Source organism: Kogia breviceps, chromosome 3 (assembly GCF_026419965.1).
Source record: "Kogia breviceps isolate mKogBre1 chromosome 3, mKogBre1 haplotype 1, whole genome shotgun sequence".
NCBI classification, from domain to species: Eukaryota; Metazoa; Chordata; class Mammalia; order Artiodactyla; family Physeteridae; genus Kogia; species Kogia breviceps.
Genome location: NC_081312.1, coordinates 38,804,424 through 38,823,375, shown reverse-complemented (window position 1 = coordinate 38,823,375; position 18,952 = coordinate 38,804,424). Strand labels below are relative to the sequence as shown.

Genomic DNA, 18,952 nt, shown 5'->3' with positions numbered 1-18,952 from the left:
CACGCCACAACTACTGAGCACACAAGCCACAACTAGAGAGAAGCCCATGCCGCAACGAAAGATCCTGATTGCCGCTACTAAGACACGAAGCAGTCAAATCTAAAATAAATAAACAAATAAATATTTTAAAAGTTAAAAAAATAAAAGATATTTAACTCTCCCCAAATCCACCCAGATATTCCAACCTCTCATGCCCAGCAGATGATCATACCTTTTCTATTAACAGTTCCCTCAATTTCTTACCTTTCCCCCTTACTAAAGATTCAATACAACCAGGCTTCTGCCTCTCCTTCTTGCCAATCTGAGAAAACGAGATGTTCTTCCTTCTGTTTAAAGCCACTCCTTCACTTTGACTCTGTTACCTGAATCCTCCAGGACTCTTCTCTATCAATCATCCTTAAATTCTCCAATAGTGTGAACTTCTTTTCTGTTGACTTTTTACCTCAGTTTTTAGTTCTCTCCCATGCTGTTATAGTGGGGAAAAAATTTTCATAAAACTCAACCTCTTCATTTGACTTTGCAGCCACTTTAGTTAATTCCGTATCTTCTTATTGCTCTACTCAAACTAATTTTGTACTGACGATATTTCATTTACCCCTCCAGATTCACTCCCCACCCTTCTTGACCTCCAGGCCACTGGATGCTGGCCTGTATGATTACATCAATGGGGCTACTTTCTGCCTTGCTTTCAATTCGGTTTGGTCAATGGGAAGCACTAGATGGAGATTTAAGGAAGGAAGGAGAGTGAGGATTTTATCATCCCAGCTCCTCCTTGGGGTGTCTCCATGGTCTGGTTTAATTCCTTGGTTAAAGGTCATAGCTCCTAACAGGCAACTTTTTTGATACAGTTTCTCTCTCTCTCTCTCTCTCTTTCTGCCCTTCTCCCCCTCTCCTTTCTCCTACCTCAGTTAGGTCAATAGATGATAATGGTGTGCTGTAAGTAGCCCATGGGTAGCACTATCCCTTATGTAGAGAAAACATGAGGGCTGCCCACACTTTGTATGTAAGCCTTTTATTAGCCCTCCTCAAATTATCCAATAAGAGTCTGTCATTTGTCTCCTGCTAGGGCCCAGTTGGATATAATTTCCTTGAAATAATAGTTTATATAGATACTACTTACACGCTTCCTATTCAGTCATCAACCCACACAACTTAGCTTTTGTCCCACCATCCCTACACTAAACCTATTTTGCTTCTGCCTGGTCAACTATTACTGGTTTCTACATAGACAAATCCAGTGATCATTCTTTGGTCCATATCTTACTGGACATTTTTTCTTCACTTTATACTGCTTACCACTCCATTCTTTTAGTAAGTTGACTTCCTTAGATTTAGACCCATGATACTCTCTTTGCTCTCCTTTTATGTCTCATTCATGGGTTCCTCTTACTATTATCCCTTTAAACACTGGTGTTCAGTTCTTGGCCCAATGCCCTTTTGACATTATATGCTTTTCCTATGTTAATCCCTCCACTCTCAAGACATCAAGCATATCCAACATGGTCCAAATCCAGCTATTCACATGTTAGACACAAATAGCTATACATTCCGATGATACTTCAAGTGCAGCATGACCAATACTATAATCATTGTCCTTACACTAAATGCCTCAGAACTGCTCCTTCTTCTATTTTCCTCTAGTCTGATGGCTCCATTTACTCAGTCAGAAGTCTGACTCATCCTCGACTCCTCTCTCTTCCCCACTCCCCACCATAACATCTTCCAGTCACAATTCATTGAAAATTACTGTTCATGCTTCCACCAGAGAGTAGTTCTGAAGTGAAAAATCTGACCATGCCACTCCACTGTTTAGTACCCTTGAATGGCTGTAGTTTGAGCTCTTTCAAATCAAACAAGTGTTTTCTTCCTGTCCTGACCCTTACTTATACCCTCAGTCTTGGCAGCTAGAATTATCATGCCTTCTGCTTTACGTGTTATTAATACCAAACTGCTTATAATTTCTAGTTCAAGTCATAACATTTTATGCCTCCATGCCTTTTGAAATCTGTCACTCTTACCAAACTGTTCTTGACCATGTTGTTCAATTGTGTCCTTAGTGTTTTAGCCTAAGCACAGTTATTTTCCAAGAAAACTCCTCCTCTGCTGGCATTATGCCCTTCCCACTGTCCTCCTGCTGCTAAGTGTCTACAGTTGGGCTCCCAGAACACCATAAAATATCTCAGAGAATTTAAAATAGTATACTGAAATTATCTGTTAGCATCTCTCTCTACCTCATTAAACCTGAAATGCTCTAAGGCAGGGAACATGACTTGGTCATCTTTTAACACTGAATAGCACAGTTACCTAAATTAAAGCAAATATTTAACATAAATTTTGTAAACTAAGAGTAATTATTATTAATAGCAAGCTTCTTGTTACTCCTTAACATCAATGTCACTACTTAGAAAATGAATATTGAAACATTTTGGATATCCATGAAAAACCTAGTATTCTGATATATTATAGGAAAGTTTTTCTAAGCCATGAATTGATATATTGTATGCAGCGGCCATACACCAGTGTAAGGTCCTACACTATGTATTCACTCGAAATTAAGGCAAGTGCAGACAAGTCCTTGGAGCACACCAGGCTGGATTTATATGGCTCAAGACCAAGGAAGATATCATGTCAACATGTGTGAGAGCTGATAGCCAATCACTATACCTGTGACCCTATTAGAGATCTTGCTGGAAACATAGCTTAATGATACTCAGTTTGGAAAGTGGGAGAAGGATTTTGTAGCACAAGGACTTGTAGGGTCAACAGGGAGAATTGATATAATCAATTTTGGTGACATAAAGAGGTGACAAGAATGATAGAGCTGCATCTGTAGTTAGGAAGTGACTTAGGTAGCCTCAGGAATGATAGTGATTCCAGTTACAGGGCAGAGCAAGCAGTGGAGAACAGTGAGGCAAGACTACTTAGGACCATGTGAGCTACCCTAGGGACCCCTTGAACTGAAGAGAGGGATCTGATGTCTGATGTTCCTCAATTGCAAGGATACTGTTTTCGTCTTGCATCCCCCAAGGAAACACAGGCTTGTTTCCTTACAAGCAGTGTTGCTACTGTGATCATCTGATCATAATAATAATTTTAAGAACAAAAATAATCATAGCTACTAATTAGCAACTATAATAGTCACTATGGTATTATATATGTAATGTATACATGCATACGTGTATAAGTATATATATACATATATTTAAATTATCCAGTAATTGAAATATATATCTGTATATACTTTTGAAATATATGTATATAGTAATTGAATACATATATGTACATATATAAGTTTTAACCTCTAGTACCTCAGAATGTGACTTCATTTGGAAATAGTCTTTACTATTTATATTACCTTTACTTGAGGTAAACAAGTTAAAATGAGGTCATTAAGATGAACCATAAACCAATATGACTGGTGTTCTTATAAAAAGGGGAAATTCAGAGACAGCTATGCACAGTGAAAAGATGTGAAGACTCACAGGAAGAAGACAGCCATGTGACTGAAGTGATATATTTACAAGTCAAGGAATGCCAAGGATTCAACAGAAGGTAGAAAAGGCAAGGAAGGATTCTCCCCTAGAGCCATCAGAGAGTATGGCCCTGAGACTTTGGGCCTCCAGAACCGTGAGACAATAAATTTCTGTTATAAGCCACCCAGTTTTTGGTGCTTTGTTAAAGCAGCACTAACAAGCTAATGCAGCCCCCAATGCTTGCGTTGGTGCAATAGCCTCCTCACTGGTCTCCCATTCTGCATTTCTACAGCTTCCCCTCTCCCAACCCATAATCTATACTCAATGTATAAGATGGAAACAAGAGCAAATCTTTTAAAACATACAGCATGTCATACTAGTCTTCTACGCAAAATTCTCCCATGGCTTCCCATATTATTCAGAGTAGAAACCAAAGTTCTTACAGTGGACTCCAAGACTCTGAATCTTTTGATCTTATCTCCCATTATCCTCTCTTTTGTTCACCACAGTCCAGCCTCACTGGCCTGCTTTCTGTCCCTCAGACATGCTAAGAAAACTCCTGTTTCAGACCTTTGCACTTGCTGTTTCCTCTGCTTATACCCCCTGGATATCCATAAGCCTCTCTCCATCTTGCCTCAAGAGTCATTTCTCATGAGGCCTAATTACCCTGTACAATTGCAACCCTATGAAAATGCACTAATCCCTTTCCCTGCTTCATTTTCCTCCACATTAATCATTACCATCTAATACACTATACATTTCGTTTATTGTATTTGTTGTTTTTCCAACATGAATTTAATCTCAACAAAGATTTGATGTTTGTTTGTTATGTTCAATGATGTACACCGAGTGCCTAGAACATGCAGAATCTGGCACAATGTATAAGGTGTATCTATTGAGTGAATAAATAGATTATCTCTAGTTCCTTAGAGGTAGCACAAAGTAGAATGAATACTGACTGCCACTGGAGTTAGAATTCCTGGGTTCTATACCCCATGAAATCACTTACCGAGGATAAGTGTAAGTAGTGTCTGAGTCTGTGTATTCATCTGTGAAAATGAGAATAAAATCCACTCTATCTACTTCACAGTGTTGTTCTGAGGATCAACTTAAATGATACATATAAAAGTACATATGTAATCCATACAGTGTTATATAAATATGAGCTATTATTAAAATACTCAGTGTTATAGAATGAAAGTGATGCTCTATGTTAAGAGGCAAATAATAAGAGATGGCATTCTTAGTTGTTGAGAAGTCAGGCTTCCTGAAAATATGTTCTAAAAAAGAAAAAGTAAAAGAAATCCCTGCCAAGCATGACTTAAAAAATTTTTTAAGTGGGAGCTGGGAAATGCAATATTCATTATTAACAGCTATTACTTGCTAAGAGTTACTGAACATACTTGGGTATCTAGCAAAATACTTAAGAACCCAGGACATTTATGCTTTCTTGAGGCCACAAAGAACTTATTGTGAGTGAATGAGACTCAGAATTATTGCCTGAAAGTGTATCACTTCATAAAAAAGGAAAGAGAAAATATTTTAAAATATCATACTATGGTTTCTTCAATTTACCTTGCCCACTATTATTTACATATGCTAATATAATCCTGCCAAGTTAAGTTCCATGGATAACGTATAGTTTGCGTTCATTTCCCTATCAAATCCTACAATCATACTTAGGACATCTGGTATCAACTTAAAACACAGTTAAACAGAAAGCATTTCCTAAGTATCTGTTGAAGGCCAGGCACTGCGCCTGATAGAGGGAACAATGATGAATAAAATATGGTCTCTCTCTTATAGGAGTTTGCAATCTACTTAGGACTATACAGCCATCAATACAAATCAAACTATAAAAGGTTGTTAATAGAAGGAACTCTCTCACACACACACAAAAGTGCATTATGAAAGAGGGAAACTGACTGAGGGATTCTAGAAGCGTTTTTAGAGATGGCAAAATTTTAGGTGTGTCTTAAAGTACTTGAAGAGAAGTAGGGAGGCTGTAGGGCATGCCAGGCAGTGGGGGTAACTTGACCGGGAGCGGTACAAACTTCAAGAAGAATTTAGACAGACTTGTGATAACTTTATCTGTAAGTAGGTTTTAAGGGCAATATAGATATTTAGGGGTCATCCTTAATCTGTGGAAATCAATAATGTCAATGGTAAACTTTCTCTCCAGTACAAATTATAGTATGGTGACAGAGTCAAAAACAGTGGTGTATGGCATGTCTTGTTAACTAAATTGTAAGAAGTGTTCAATCTCTTGTGAGGTCATGTGCTTTTTTTGGAAGCTAATAAAACATAAAACCTCCCTCAAGAATACACATTGTGGGACTTCCCTGGTGGTACAGTGGTAAAGAATCTGCCTTCCAATGCAGAGGACACGGGTTCAATCCTTGGTCGGCGAACTAAGATCCCACATGCCACGGGGCAACTAAGCCCGCATGCCACAACTGAGAGAGCCAGCATGCTGCAAACTACAGAGCCCATGAGCCCTGGGGCCCACGAGCCACAACTAGAGAAAGAAAACCCACATGCCATAACTAGAGAGAAGCCCGCAAGCCACAATGAAAGATCCTGCATACCTCAACAAAGAGATCCCATGTGCCGCAACTAAGACCCAACGCAACCAAAAATAAATAAATAAATAAATATTTTTTAAAAAGAATACACATTGCCCAAGACAAGAAACATTTTAAATCCTATGTCAGAAATTTAATAGATTTCTTTGAGGCTTGATTTGGACCAAAGACTTAGAACCTCTAGTTCAAATGACAAAGGCTCTTCATGTGAGGTTTTTGTCAGGGTATTTAAGAGTTCTTGGAGGGGAGGTTTTGAGGGCAGTGCTAAAGTAATAAGTCATTTGAAAAACAAGAAATTATATGTCAGTGTGTTGGAGGATGTCTAAGATGTTGTCTACTAAATATCAACATTTACCATCTTAACAGAGAAAACTTTTGATAGGCAGTTCTGTGACCCATTGAAACTATAAATCCCAAAGGACTGCCAGCGTCAATCATGGCACCATCATGCAGATTGAAATACTTCTATGAGAAAGTTCTGTACAAACATTGTAAGTAGACAAAGATTTATGTTCCTATAGACCCAGGGCACGGGATTTGAGTGTTACTCTTTGTGATATAAACCTGCAGAGAGTTTGAAGAATTGAAGGGAAAGTTTGCTGTGTAGCTCAAGGATTGCCAGTAGAACACTGTCTTTGATTTACAACAGTATTTTAATGGTATTTTATCGATAGGCCATAAACATAAAACATAATCAAATGTAAACCTTTCAGCAAAGTAAGGTAGTGTTTTTGGTGGGGTGGGATGGGAATGTTTTAACATCTGAATCAGCACTGCTAAGAATCTTTTCTCTTGACAAACAGACCATATAAATAGCTAAGCTGCTTTTCATTCCTAGAAATTACACAATTAAACAAGTCAGGTCTGGTTAAACTGATAGGAGAAGAAAGAAAGTCAAGTAGGAGTCTGTAATAGAATCATTACATGGACTAAGATATCAATGTCTGTCTTTCAAACAACGTGGCCACAATATACAGAAGGTATGTATATAGGTATTTGTGAGGATACATTTGACTATAGAAGGACACACCTTTTGTTATTACTCCCATCCAACCATTGTTCAACCTTGGGTGTGTGTGTGTGTGTGTGTGTGTGTGTGTGTGTGTGTGTGTGTATTTGTCTTATCTGATCTTATAAACTCAGTGATGACCATCATATCTCTTGCCTAGGTGGTCAGACAGAGGTGGCCATGTTCCAGCTACTTTTTTGTGTGTGTGTGGTACGCGGGCCTCTCACTGTTGTGGCCTCTCCCGTTGCGGAGCACAGGCTCTGGACGCGCAGGCTCAGCGGCCATGGCTCACGGGCCCAGCTGCTCCGCGGCATGTGGGATTTTCCTGGACCGGGGCACGAACCCGCATCCCCTGCATTGGCAGGTGGACTCTCAACCACTGCACCAACAGGGAAGCCCCCAGCTACTTTTTAATCTATTGCTCTCCTCTTGTTCACCAGCCCCTACCCCATTTTGTTCCCCTGCTGATTTTCTAACATTACACTTAAACTTGACCCTTGCATTCATCCCAATCTGAAAAAGCCATCCTATTCTGTGAAGCTAGTTCAAAGAATGTTACATGTAAGAGATGTAACTCCAAAAGGAAAACATTCCTATGCTTTAATCTCATTCTGATTTCCTTCCTTTATTTTTATTAAACTCATCTTGCTATTCACATATTTTGACAAGCTAAGCATAAAATAAAAGATATTTAACATGGTGGTAGAAATTAAGTTTAGTCAACTCTACGTTACACAGCTGATTGTTTAGTGTCAAGAAATCACTTTTGGATAATCCTTAGTAAGAATGAAATTAAAATCCACTAACATATAAAGCCTTCCCCTGTCTCTTTAGAGCAATACAGACTGATAAACTCTATGCAGCAATTTAAAACAAAGAACTCATGGGAAACCTTTAATAGTTTCATTTCTGGATTCCATTACTTATTTAACTAAAGTTAATCTGGTAATTGCCAGACCTATCTTATTTTTAAGTAGAAGTCACTTAAATATATGCCTTGATTTCATTGAGTATGAAAAAAGGGAAAATGTTTATAAATGTAAAAGACATCCTTCTCACATTATTAAGGGCAAGCATTATAATCTTAAATCTATAGATCACTATGTGAAGAAGGCTCATAATGGAATTTTCCCAGCAAAATAAGTGTATTTACAGATGAAGTGGCTTGTACCTTATTCATTAAGAACTTTTCTGAGGTACTTCACGCTTCAGATATAGGGGGGAAAAAAGACTATATTTTCAGATGAGAGGATGATTGACAATGTGAGGACCTGCCCTGTCCATAGGCTAGATTAGGATAGGAGAAAAGCATTCAGGGGAAAGCTCATGATACTGCAGATGGAGTGACCTTCTAACTCTGTACTACAGGCTGCCTGTAGATAGTGAGCTACTAGCATACGCATGGCTCATTCTTTTAATGAACTGAACATGTCAAACCAACTTTCAGTTAAAATTGATTGAGTCATCCAGATTTTAGATTGTAAAAGATTTGCATCTCTTCTGATATCTTGTAGGACCTCTGAGTCCCCTCTCCCCACCCATTGATAATATAAGGCATGGAGAGAAGGATCCATCCACATAAGCGATATTTGCAGCTTACTTTGAATGACTTTTTAAAATGGATTGCTAGAGAGAGAAGAAGAGAATATGAGAAAGAAACTTTTGGCTAACAGAAGTTGATATTATTTTCTAAACATTTCATTATCTATCTAATCCTTCTTCCCTGGTGATACACAGTAATATAGTTTTGTTTTTTGCTTTCATTTTAAAATAGCCTCTACATTTCTGTTCTAATACATACCTATGCAAAAAAAAAAAACAAAGAGATAGAATTAGTGGTTTAAATGAAAAGCTCTGTAAATTGTTAGTTCTATAGAAATCGTCTGTGATTTTTCTGTAGCTAAAGACAGTTTACTATAAGAAAAGACCACCAGCCTCCAAGTGAGATCCAGGGCCTTAAATTCCATCTCTGCTGCTTATCAGTGTTACAACCTTTGGGATCCACTTAGTCTTAACCTCTGCAGATCTCAGTTTTCTGGATTATACAATGGAACGGTAATAACTTCCTCAAAGTCCTGGTAGGATTAAATGAAATAACATCTGGAAACCAGTGGCATGAAGAACATACAATATATTTAGAAACTTTAGCTAATGTCATAAGTAGCAAAAGAGTACATGGTACCCTATAATACATGGTTCAACTTATTTTAGGTTCTTGAAAGATCTTCATTTCTTGTAGGTTTTATTATCAGATTTTAATTAAAGTAAGTTAACATAATTATATTTTAATAAGTAAAAATCCTTAATAAAGTGAATAAAATAATTCAATTAAATTTTCATAAATTTCAAAAGCAGAAACTCTTAAAGATTTTATAGACTGAGTCTATGTCCAAGAGGGGAGACACTCTTACACAGCAAACACCTAGTTTTATAGATGAGTCGGAAGGGCAAGACATTTTTAAAAGATTAAGGAAAAAATAGCTACATTCTTCTCCCTTAGCTATTCAAGAAAGTTGACTTTAGATACTCATTTTAGTGAATTAGAAGATCTAGTCTGGTTTCCACAAGACAACCAATCATATTACAAACACCTGAAGCTCAAAAGTGGTGTTTCTCAAAGTGTTTTCCAAGAAGCATCCAAATTATAACTATTTAGGATAGATTCTTGGGTCCTACTTCAGACCAGCCAAATCAAAATCTTTGAGGGCAGATCCCAAGGAATCTAAATTTTAACCAATATCCCTCAGTATTGGTTTTATTGGGGGGGTTTTAAATCACTGACCTAAAAGAGTGGTTTTCAACTCTGGCTGCACATTATAATCACTCAGGGAACATAAAAAATAAAATTAAAAGAAAAATATATCTATGCCTTGTTCCAAACCAATTTAAATTGGAATCTCTAGGGGTGAGGCCCAGCATCATACTTTTTTTTCAAAGCTCCCATAATGATAGTGATTCTAGAGTGCAGCCTGGGTGGAAAACCACTGCATTAAAATATTCCAATATACCCTGCTTCCTCTGTCAAAGCAATGGTCAGAAATCTGTATCAAAACATAAACTTTCCTTTATATGCAAACCTCCAGCTGGGCCTCACTGCTGAGGCTAGGATGGTCCTTTACCACTCAAATTCACTATCTTGCCTATATTTACAGAGAAGTAAATTTGGAGATTTTTTTTCCACTGGACTCCACCCCCAACCTGGTTAATTAAATTAACCAGTTCAATTTCCAGAATAAAACTGATCCTCAAAAGAGGTTTTTTACATCATCATTATTTTTCATTCCCTTGCAACATTTGTCACACAGTAGTCATTCAACACACATTTGTTGATTGGATATGGATCTCTGTTTTAGTCTGTTGGGGCTGTGGTAACAAAAATACCATAAACCGAATGGCTCATGTAATTCTCACAGTTCTGGGGGCTGAGGAGTCCAAGATTGAGGTGCTGGTAGATTCTGTGTCTAGTAAGGAACTGTTTTCTGTTTCATAGACAGTGCCTTCTCTCTGGCCTTCCCCGGGTGGAATAGGGTGAGGGAGTTGCTCAGGCCTCTTTTATAAGTGAACTAATCGCATTCATGAGGGCTCTCCCCTTATGAACTAATTATGTCCCAAAGGTCCCACCTTGGGGATTAGGATTTCAACGTATGAGTCTGGGGTTGGGGGGACACAAACATTCAATCTATAACAGTCTCTATGTCTTTAAAAGAGTAGAACTTACACACTTGCTGAGAGTTTTATTTTTCTAAATCTACATAAGTAAAATAATCTGTTTGTTTACCACATCATGCAAAAATAGACTAATTTTCACCAAATTTGTAGGGCATATTTAAGATGTATACACACTATGTGGTATACCTGCACTTCACCTGCTGGGGAGCATGATGAGGAGTTAAGCAGTCATCTTCCGGTGTAGCTAAAATGCAATGCAAAGCCCTTGTTATTGCTACCCAGGAAGAGTAGGATATATACAGCATATCTGTATTAGGACCCCGTAGTCAACAAAAACAGAGTGGTTCAACTGTGAGGTCAAAATCAGAAGTCAAAAGGGCAGAAGCTTTGAAAGGCAGGGCTCAATTTGCAAGGAAATTGCTTCCTCACATGTACGAAACATGGCTTCAGGGTGAGCAATAATGGGCATTTATTCATTTTAACAATGGCTAATGTTTCTCCTCAGCACAGGTGTAAAAGTCACCAGAAATTTGCTGCATGACAAGGGTTTTTAAAAAGAAAGCTCTCTTATCAGGGAAGAGAAAGCTGATTGCAGAGTGCCCATGCTTAGTTAGGAGCTGTTAATGTAGTCTTTATCCGAGAGCCAAGAACAGACTCAGCCTGGTTTGGAATGGCTAGTTAACACAAGAAATTAAAAAATCAAGTCTTTAAACTGCTATCCAAAGCTTTGCCTCTATATTAATTTATTTATCCCATATCAGCTTTGAATTCTTCTGATCTCAGGGAACTAAAGAGCAAAGTACAAATAAAGGGTTTCATTAGTAAAAACAATCCTGCTTCATTAAATATTAACTTAACATTTGTATAACTATTGATTTTTTTAAAATCTTTTTGCTAAACCTCACTTAACTTCTTCCAATAATTCCTTGGGCTCTGTAGAACATATTCAAATAAGGGAAAAATTAGTAAACTTTCTGAAGATGGGTTTCGGTTCAAGGACTGTTACTTTACGATTTAATATTGAGAGATCTTAACAAGTTACGTTGCTTTTGTAGGTCTTGGTTTTCTCATTTATTAAATGGATATATGAACCCTGAAGGATACGTAAGATATTGCATTTTAAATAGATTTCTGAACTGTAAGGTCTACAGAAGTGTCAGATATTATAACTATTCCAGTTTTAAAGATGACCAAATTGAGGCACACGAGGTTAAGGTGGTCACCTGAGACAGGAAGTAAGTAAGAAATGTTACCGTGGTTTAAATATAGATTCTCTCATTCTTAGCCTATGAATTTTTTCCATATTACCACAAATAGTCTCAGAATATGGCCAAATGGACTTTCTGACATCAGATCAAGTAAAAAAAATATATAGATAGATCTATATCTATATCTATATATCTATATCTATCTATCTAAATCTATATAGAGATATAAAGGAAGACAGAGAGAATCAGAAACTTTGAAAAAAAAATCCAGTAAAATATCATAGCTTTCAGAATGCCCAATCCAAAATCTGTTTTGGAATCTGAAAGACTCTTAGGTGTAATGAATGGAAAAGTAAGGAAATTGTGATAAGTAACCAGGGAGAGTGTAAAGTACATGTCCTTCCAAGGATATATCAACAGACTTACACAAGTTAGTCTTCACCTCTACCTTTTGTTTTGACCTGGAGTTTAGCAGAGGGAGTTCTTTAACACTTGCCTCCCTGTAAGACACTGATATTACACAAGTTGACAAGAGTGAAGGTCAAATCTCCAGACTTTTAATGCACAAAAGTTATCTTGTATGGCAAATCAATTCAGTAGCTGGTTACTCAAGTTTGTCTACGTAGATCACAAGCTCATAAGGTGGAAAGTCTCCAAGAGTCACTCATCACCCCCATCTTAAGGCCTGTGTTATCCCAGACAGAGCAGCAGTCATGCCACTTGTAAAAAAATAACACGCTGTCCTCACACTACAAGTGGTTGTCAGAAAAGGCAACTTTAACCTAAAATCAATGATGAGTCTGACTTTCCATCAAAAGCAATATTTTCTCAGAATACCTAACATTGTATGGCATGTTCAAAAGCACCAAGTTGATCAACTCTGTAAACAAGTATAATTTAAAATATCTAAATGATATATGGTTTAAAACTTTCACAGAACCAATCACATATATTTTATCCATTTTTATTTAAATAATCATTGGAAGAGGGACTTTGGTTAGAGGCCAGGGGCCAGAGAGACTTTCAAGATAAGGGCTGCAGGGGGCTGAGGATTGGTGAGGGGGTAGGTATTCATCACAGAGGCCCATAACAATACAGACAGACTGCATATTAGTTGGTGCCCTGCTTCCCACATGGAGCATATGTCATAGTATGGGTGTAAGTGCCAGAAATCTCTGGGTAGGAAATGCTGCACACTTGGAACTATCAATAATTCCCTTACAAAGCAGCCATTTCCCTGGTTACCCTTATTGTCAGAAGAGTCTTCACTCAGTCTAAAGAACTTCACCTTCCATGTCTCTTTTCAGTGGAGACCAAGGGATCACAAAAGCTGCTCACAACCCTCTGCATATCTTAAGGTTAGGCAGCTGCCACTTTAACAATGGCTTTCCAACCATGCTGTGCATGTGAATCACCTGGAGTGAATTCTTACACCCCACCCCCGTGCCTGGTAACTATGGCTCAGTATCTAAAGTGGGGCTCAGAAATCTGCAACCTGAATATGTACCCCAACGGATTCTCATGCAGGTAATCCATGATCCTCACTTTTCCCTATGGTCTGATCTAAGTCACCCTAAAAATGTTCATGGTCCCATGGCATCTCCTTCAGGTTGCCTGCAATCCTTCAGGTCATAATCACTTCTCCTGGAATTCCTATTTATGTTAGAGACTGGGGTAATCATTTAAAGTGTAAATATACATAAGTGATATGTCACATATGTATTATACTTTAAAAGAAATGTGTGTTATATACATATATAGTATATTTATGTATATATAAAAGTATTTATTATAAATGCACATGTTATAAATGTTATATAGTTTGTGCATTTATGTTATACTCGTATGTTATAAATCACTAAGTACTGTGATTCCATTTGTACTCATTAGGGGAGAATAGTTACTCTCCCATCATTAGGTATCCAAATGGAAGGACTTCTATAAGCCTAATAGTCCTAATTCTTTCCTCTCTTTCACTTCCTTCTCCCCAGAAAAGGAATGACCTCTCTGGTTGGTGAGGTCAGAAGAAGTGTAGCCATTTCCTCTCCCCTTTAGAAACTGTCCTTCCTGCAGAGATGAAGCATTTAAGCTTATTTACTGCGGAATGAGTTTATCAGGGCAGGCTCTTCCCTCGTAGGGGAGAGCTGTGGGTACCCAGCCAGATCAGTGCCTGGATGGTAAATCTTTCTGTTTTAGGGCTAAAGTACTAGAAAGCCCACTTGATAAAGCTTTAAAGCTATATCTTCCAATCAGCTTTATCAGTAATAATAGGGATATTTTAATCTCTCAATTGGTTGTAAATATGAGATAGACATAGGGGTTTATATCTTAGACCCCAGACCCCCTCAAACCTCGACAACACCCCAAAAGATAGATGTCATGGTCAACAGAAGAGTGGGTATTTCTTTTTTTTTTCTTTTTTTTGCGGTACGCGGGCTTCTCACCCTCTCCCGTTGCGGAGCACAGGCTCCGGACGCGCAGGCTCAGCGGCCGTGGCTCACGGGCCCAGCCGCTCTGCGGCATGTGGGATCTTCCCGGACCGGGACATGAACCCGTGTCCCCTGCATCGGCAGGCGGACTCTCAACCACTGCGCCACCAGGGAAGCCCAAGAGTGGGTACTTCTAAGCTCCAAAAAGCTACATGGAGGATAAAGCTTGGGGAGTGGGGGTAGAGGCAAAACCTGAAGTTCTAGAAGGTGGGAGGGAAGGTATGAATCCAACAAGGGGAAAATTTACATTACAATTTTCTTCACAATCTGGCTCTGCTACAGATTTTTATAGCATTAGCTTCACTTCAACAGATTTTTAAAAATCTAACCTCTTTAACCTTTTCTTAGAGATATTATTAATGTTAGGGGAATGTAAATGCATGTAATGATAACTATATTTAATCCTCTTGCAAATAGGAGGAGCTCCAATATTGATTCACTCACTTGCCAATTATTTGAACATTACAGTATAAAATGCTATTGTAGATGCTATGATTACCCTATTCACAGTCTTTGACCTCAAGTAGTTTACAATTTTGTGAGAAAAATGCACTAAATGTAAGAAGTATAATAAAAGGTACAAGTAATAAACTCAAGGAGTTACTTCTTTAAGTTACCAAAGCTTTGATGCAAAAGCAGCTCATGCACAGATGACACAGATGCCATCCAGGGTGCAGGTAAGGGTCACTTCCACTGCTTGCCCTGGATCCTGGAGAAAGAACTTCACTGAGCTGTATTTTGACTGGGTACTTTCTCTAATTCTCTAATTCATGAGTTGCTCTTTTTAAATGACAGTTCTCTCTTTCTGCATTTCTTTAAATTAATAACCCTGTGGAATATTTTTCATTAAAAATGAATTTTACCTTTACTATGAAATGTCAGACATGAATAAAATGAGCAACTTTTTCTTGCAGGGAATATTATAAAAAAGAAAGATATTAGTTCACCTTTTCTTTGACAAATTTGACTAATGGAATGAGCTTATTGAAGTAATAGATCTCTTCCCATACCAGTTGCCTCTCTATTATGTTTTCTCACAAGCAGATGAATGGATACAAATAATTTTTTTAAAAAATTCAGTCCTTCAAAGATGTCAGAATGTTAAGGGCAGGTGAAGTTAAAATTTTTATGAAAGGAAAATGTAGTTGCCTTTTACTTCTAAAAGTGCAATTCAAATTTAGCTCAAGGTTCTAAATAAGAGGAAACCTGCTATATAAAAAAATAAATAAAATAAAATTCAAAAATAAAAAGAGTAAACTTAACTCTTCTTGGCTTACAAAACTACCAGGTTAATACTAAGCACAGATTGGAAAAGCTCTTTTCCATGTTTCCCAATGCTTCCCCTGAGTGTCTCCCACTAAGAGAAACCCATTTATGTAATAACTGTTTCTATATCCACAGGGGCATAGTTAATAGGACAGTATTTCAATAGATAGAAGAGTGCTCAGACAGTCAAACTTGACAGAAAAAATTCAGGATGAGTTTAGAACATTTAGTTAAAGTACACATTTTAGGTCAAGTTAAATTTGCTAATGCTCTGGGACCTAATGAAACTTAAAAGCTTTTGCAAAGCAAAGGAAACTACAAACAAGACTAAAAGACAACCCTCACAATGGGAGAAAATATTTGCAAATGAATCAACGGACAGAGGATTAATCTCCAAAATATATAAACAGCTCATGCAGCTCAATATTAAAAAAACAAACAACCCAATAAAAAAATGGGCAGAAGACCTAAATAGACATTTCTCCAAAGAAGACATACAGATGACCAAGAAGCACACGAAAAGTCGCTCAACATCACTAATTATTAGAGAAATGCAAATCAAAACTACAATGAGGTATCACCTCACACCAGTTAGAATGGGCATCATCAGAAAATCTACAAACAACAAATGCTGGAGAAAAGTGAACCCTCTTGCACTGTTGGTGGGAATGTAAAGTGATACAGCCCTTATGGAGAACAATATGGAGATTCCTTAAAAAACTATAAATAGAATTACCATATGACCCAGCAATCCCACTACTGGGCATATACCCAGAGAAAACCATAATTCAAAAAGACACATGCACCCCAATGTTCATTGCAGCACTATTTACAATAGCCAGGTCATGGAAGCAACCTAAATGTCCAACAACAGACAAATGGATAAAGAAGATGTGGTACATATATACAATGGAATATTACTCAGCCATAAAAAGGAACGAAATTGGGTCATTTGTAGAGACATGGATGGATCTAGAGACTGTCATACAGAGTGAAGTAGTCAGAGTGAAAAACAAATATTATATATTAACACATATATGTGGAACCTAGAAAAATGGTACAGATGAACTAGTTTGCAGGGCAGAAATAGAGACACAGATGTAGAGAACAAATGTATGGACACCAAGGGGGGGAAGTGGTGGGGTGGGGGTGGGGGTATGAATTGGGAGATACTGATTGACATATATACACTAATATATATAAAATAGATAACTAATAAGAATCTGCTGTATAAAAAATAAATTAAATGAAATTCAAAAAAAATTTTGCTAATGCTCATCTTCACACACACAGCAAAACAGCATGGAAGTGTGTTCATTAACTTAGATTAGAGAAACGCAATCCATGGGTTAAAAGGGCCAAAAACTGGACTTGACATCACAACCCCTGCCCGTTCTCTTAATATGTATCATTAGCCAAATCATTTCATCAAATGTTAGGGACCACAACTGAGATTTTACCCCTAATAGAAGTTATATATGTTGAATCTGTGAAATTTAGAAAAAGGCAGAGGTAAATATCATTTAGTGTTAACAGAAGAAAGTAGGCATTTCTTTTGGGAAAAGTCAACATTATACTGTGCAAGCATAAAAGCATTTATTTCCACAATTCTCAGCATATTCCATTGCTGCTTATGGAATTCCTCACCAGTACATATTATATTTGGCTTTTAAGAGGGGGCTTCTGCTTTCTAAAGAGATCAGACCTGGGTGCCTTGCTAACATTGCTCTTAATTTCATACCACCAGTGACTGACAGACTCCAGTAATACTGAGACTAAAGGTTGACCTTCTCTTCCCATTAGAATTTTGAGAGGGTCTTGGGCACCAGTCTGGCACTGCCACTTATGAAACGCATCCTGTCAACATCTCCATCACCACCATTATCCCCATCAGCACACTAATCTTCACTAAGGCCTCACGTGGGATGGTCTCTATGCATTTAACACTCACAACAACTCTATGAGGAGGGTACTAGACCCTAAGCCCCATGAGGACAGGAACCTATCTGTTTTATTCACTCCAAATAGTCTGGATTTAGAAAAGTACCTGGCACTTAAGAGGTACTCCATGCATATTTACTGACTATTATATCATTTTACAGATGTATAAACTGAGACATAGTAAGTAAACTCATGTGCCCAAGATCATACTCTTGAACCAGAAGCTGGCTCTCTAGTTCTTACAAAGACAGATCTTGGAACATTCCCTAGGAAAGAGTATAGATGCTCTTTGACTAGGGGTGTAAACAAAATTGCTTTTATTTCTGAATTGGGTGGAAGCTGTGGTCCACTTTTCCTGCCTGTAGTTGTTTAAGAGAGAAGGAGCCATGTGTTTGGGACATGTTTTCCCCTTTTCGCCTTTCACCAAAACAACAACTAAAGATTCATTCTAAATTCAATACCTACTGCTGGCAAAGAGAGAATTCAGGTACCCCTTGGAGAGTCCCAAATATTACCATTTCTCCTTACTATTTCTGGACAGGTTTTAACTAGTTAAAATGTACCTGCTCATAGTAATCCAATGGCAAGTCCACATTTTTTATCTTTAATTTCCCAAGGAATGTTTTTAATTCCTCAAAAATGTAATCTTTGCAAATTCTTCTTAAAGATACATTCAAAATGATCCCAGTAGTTATCAGAATTTAAAAAAATCATAAACTGGATACCTCTTTTCCTGCAACTTTACTCTCAGTACTTATTCCCCCATGGGTATCAGGTTCTGCTGCCAGAAAGGGAAGCAGCACACATTGCTTTAAAGTAATGAACTCTGCAGTATCAGTACTCAGTCATTCAATCAACAAACATCTCTAAAGTGCTGGAGCACAAAGAATAGTCGGATGTATGGGATAATAAATATTTCTCTGTCTTTAAGAGCTTAACAGTCAATGTATGGGGACAGGACACCTGTTCAATACGTATAACGCTACAAAGCAACACACAGTAAGTACTGAATAAATGACACAGTGGTGGGTGGTACAGCAGTACAGAGAAGGGAGAGATCACGTGGAGCTGGAACAAGTAGGGAGGCGAATGGGGGAGGGGCAAAGCGGATCCTTGAGGAGGGAGCTGAAGTCATAGGATAGGTGATTAGTTGTTTTTACAAAATAGCAATTCAAGTGGCACATATCTTTTTCCTCGTAATATATTCTTTTTCCAAGCTCTCCTCCATCTCGATGATTTCACTGTTCCATATTTTAAAGATGTGATCTCAAATTTTAAGTTTTGAGAACAAAAGTCTTTTCAAATTCAATAA

General features: G+C 37.8%; 1 protein-coding gene across 4 annotated transcripts in view; it reads right to left on the bottom strand.

Moving 5' to 3' along the window:
- KCNH5 (potassium voltage-gated channel subfamily H member 5) overlaps positions 1 to 18,952 on the bottom strand; it is a 325,149-nt gene that overhangs the window by 32,867 nt on the left and 273,330 nt on the right. The window contains exon 11 of one of the 4 annotated variants that reach the window (XM_067028370.1): positions 74 to 99. The exons of the other annotated variants lie outside the window; for them this stretch is intronic. Within the exon in view, the coding sequence (XP_066884471.1) occupies positions 94 to 99 (6 nt within the window). The 3' untranslated portion in view covers positions 74 to 93. Of the gene's footprint in view, positions 1 to 73; positions 100 to 18,952 lie in introns of those variants that run through there. 4 annotated transcript variants of the gene reach the window in all.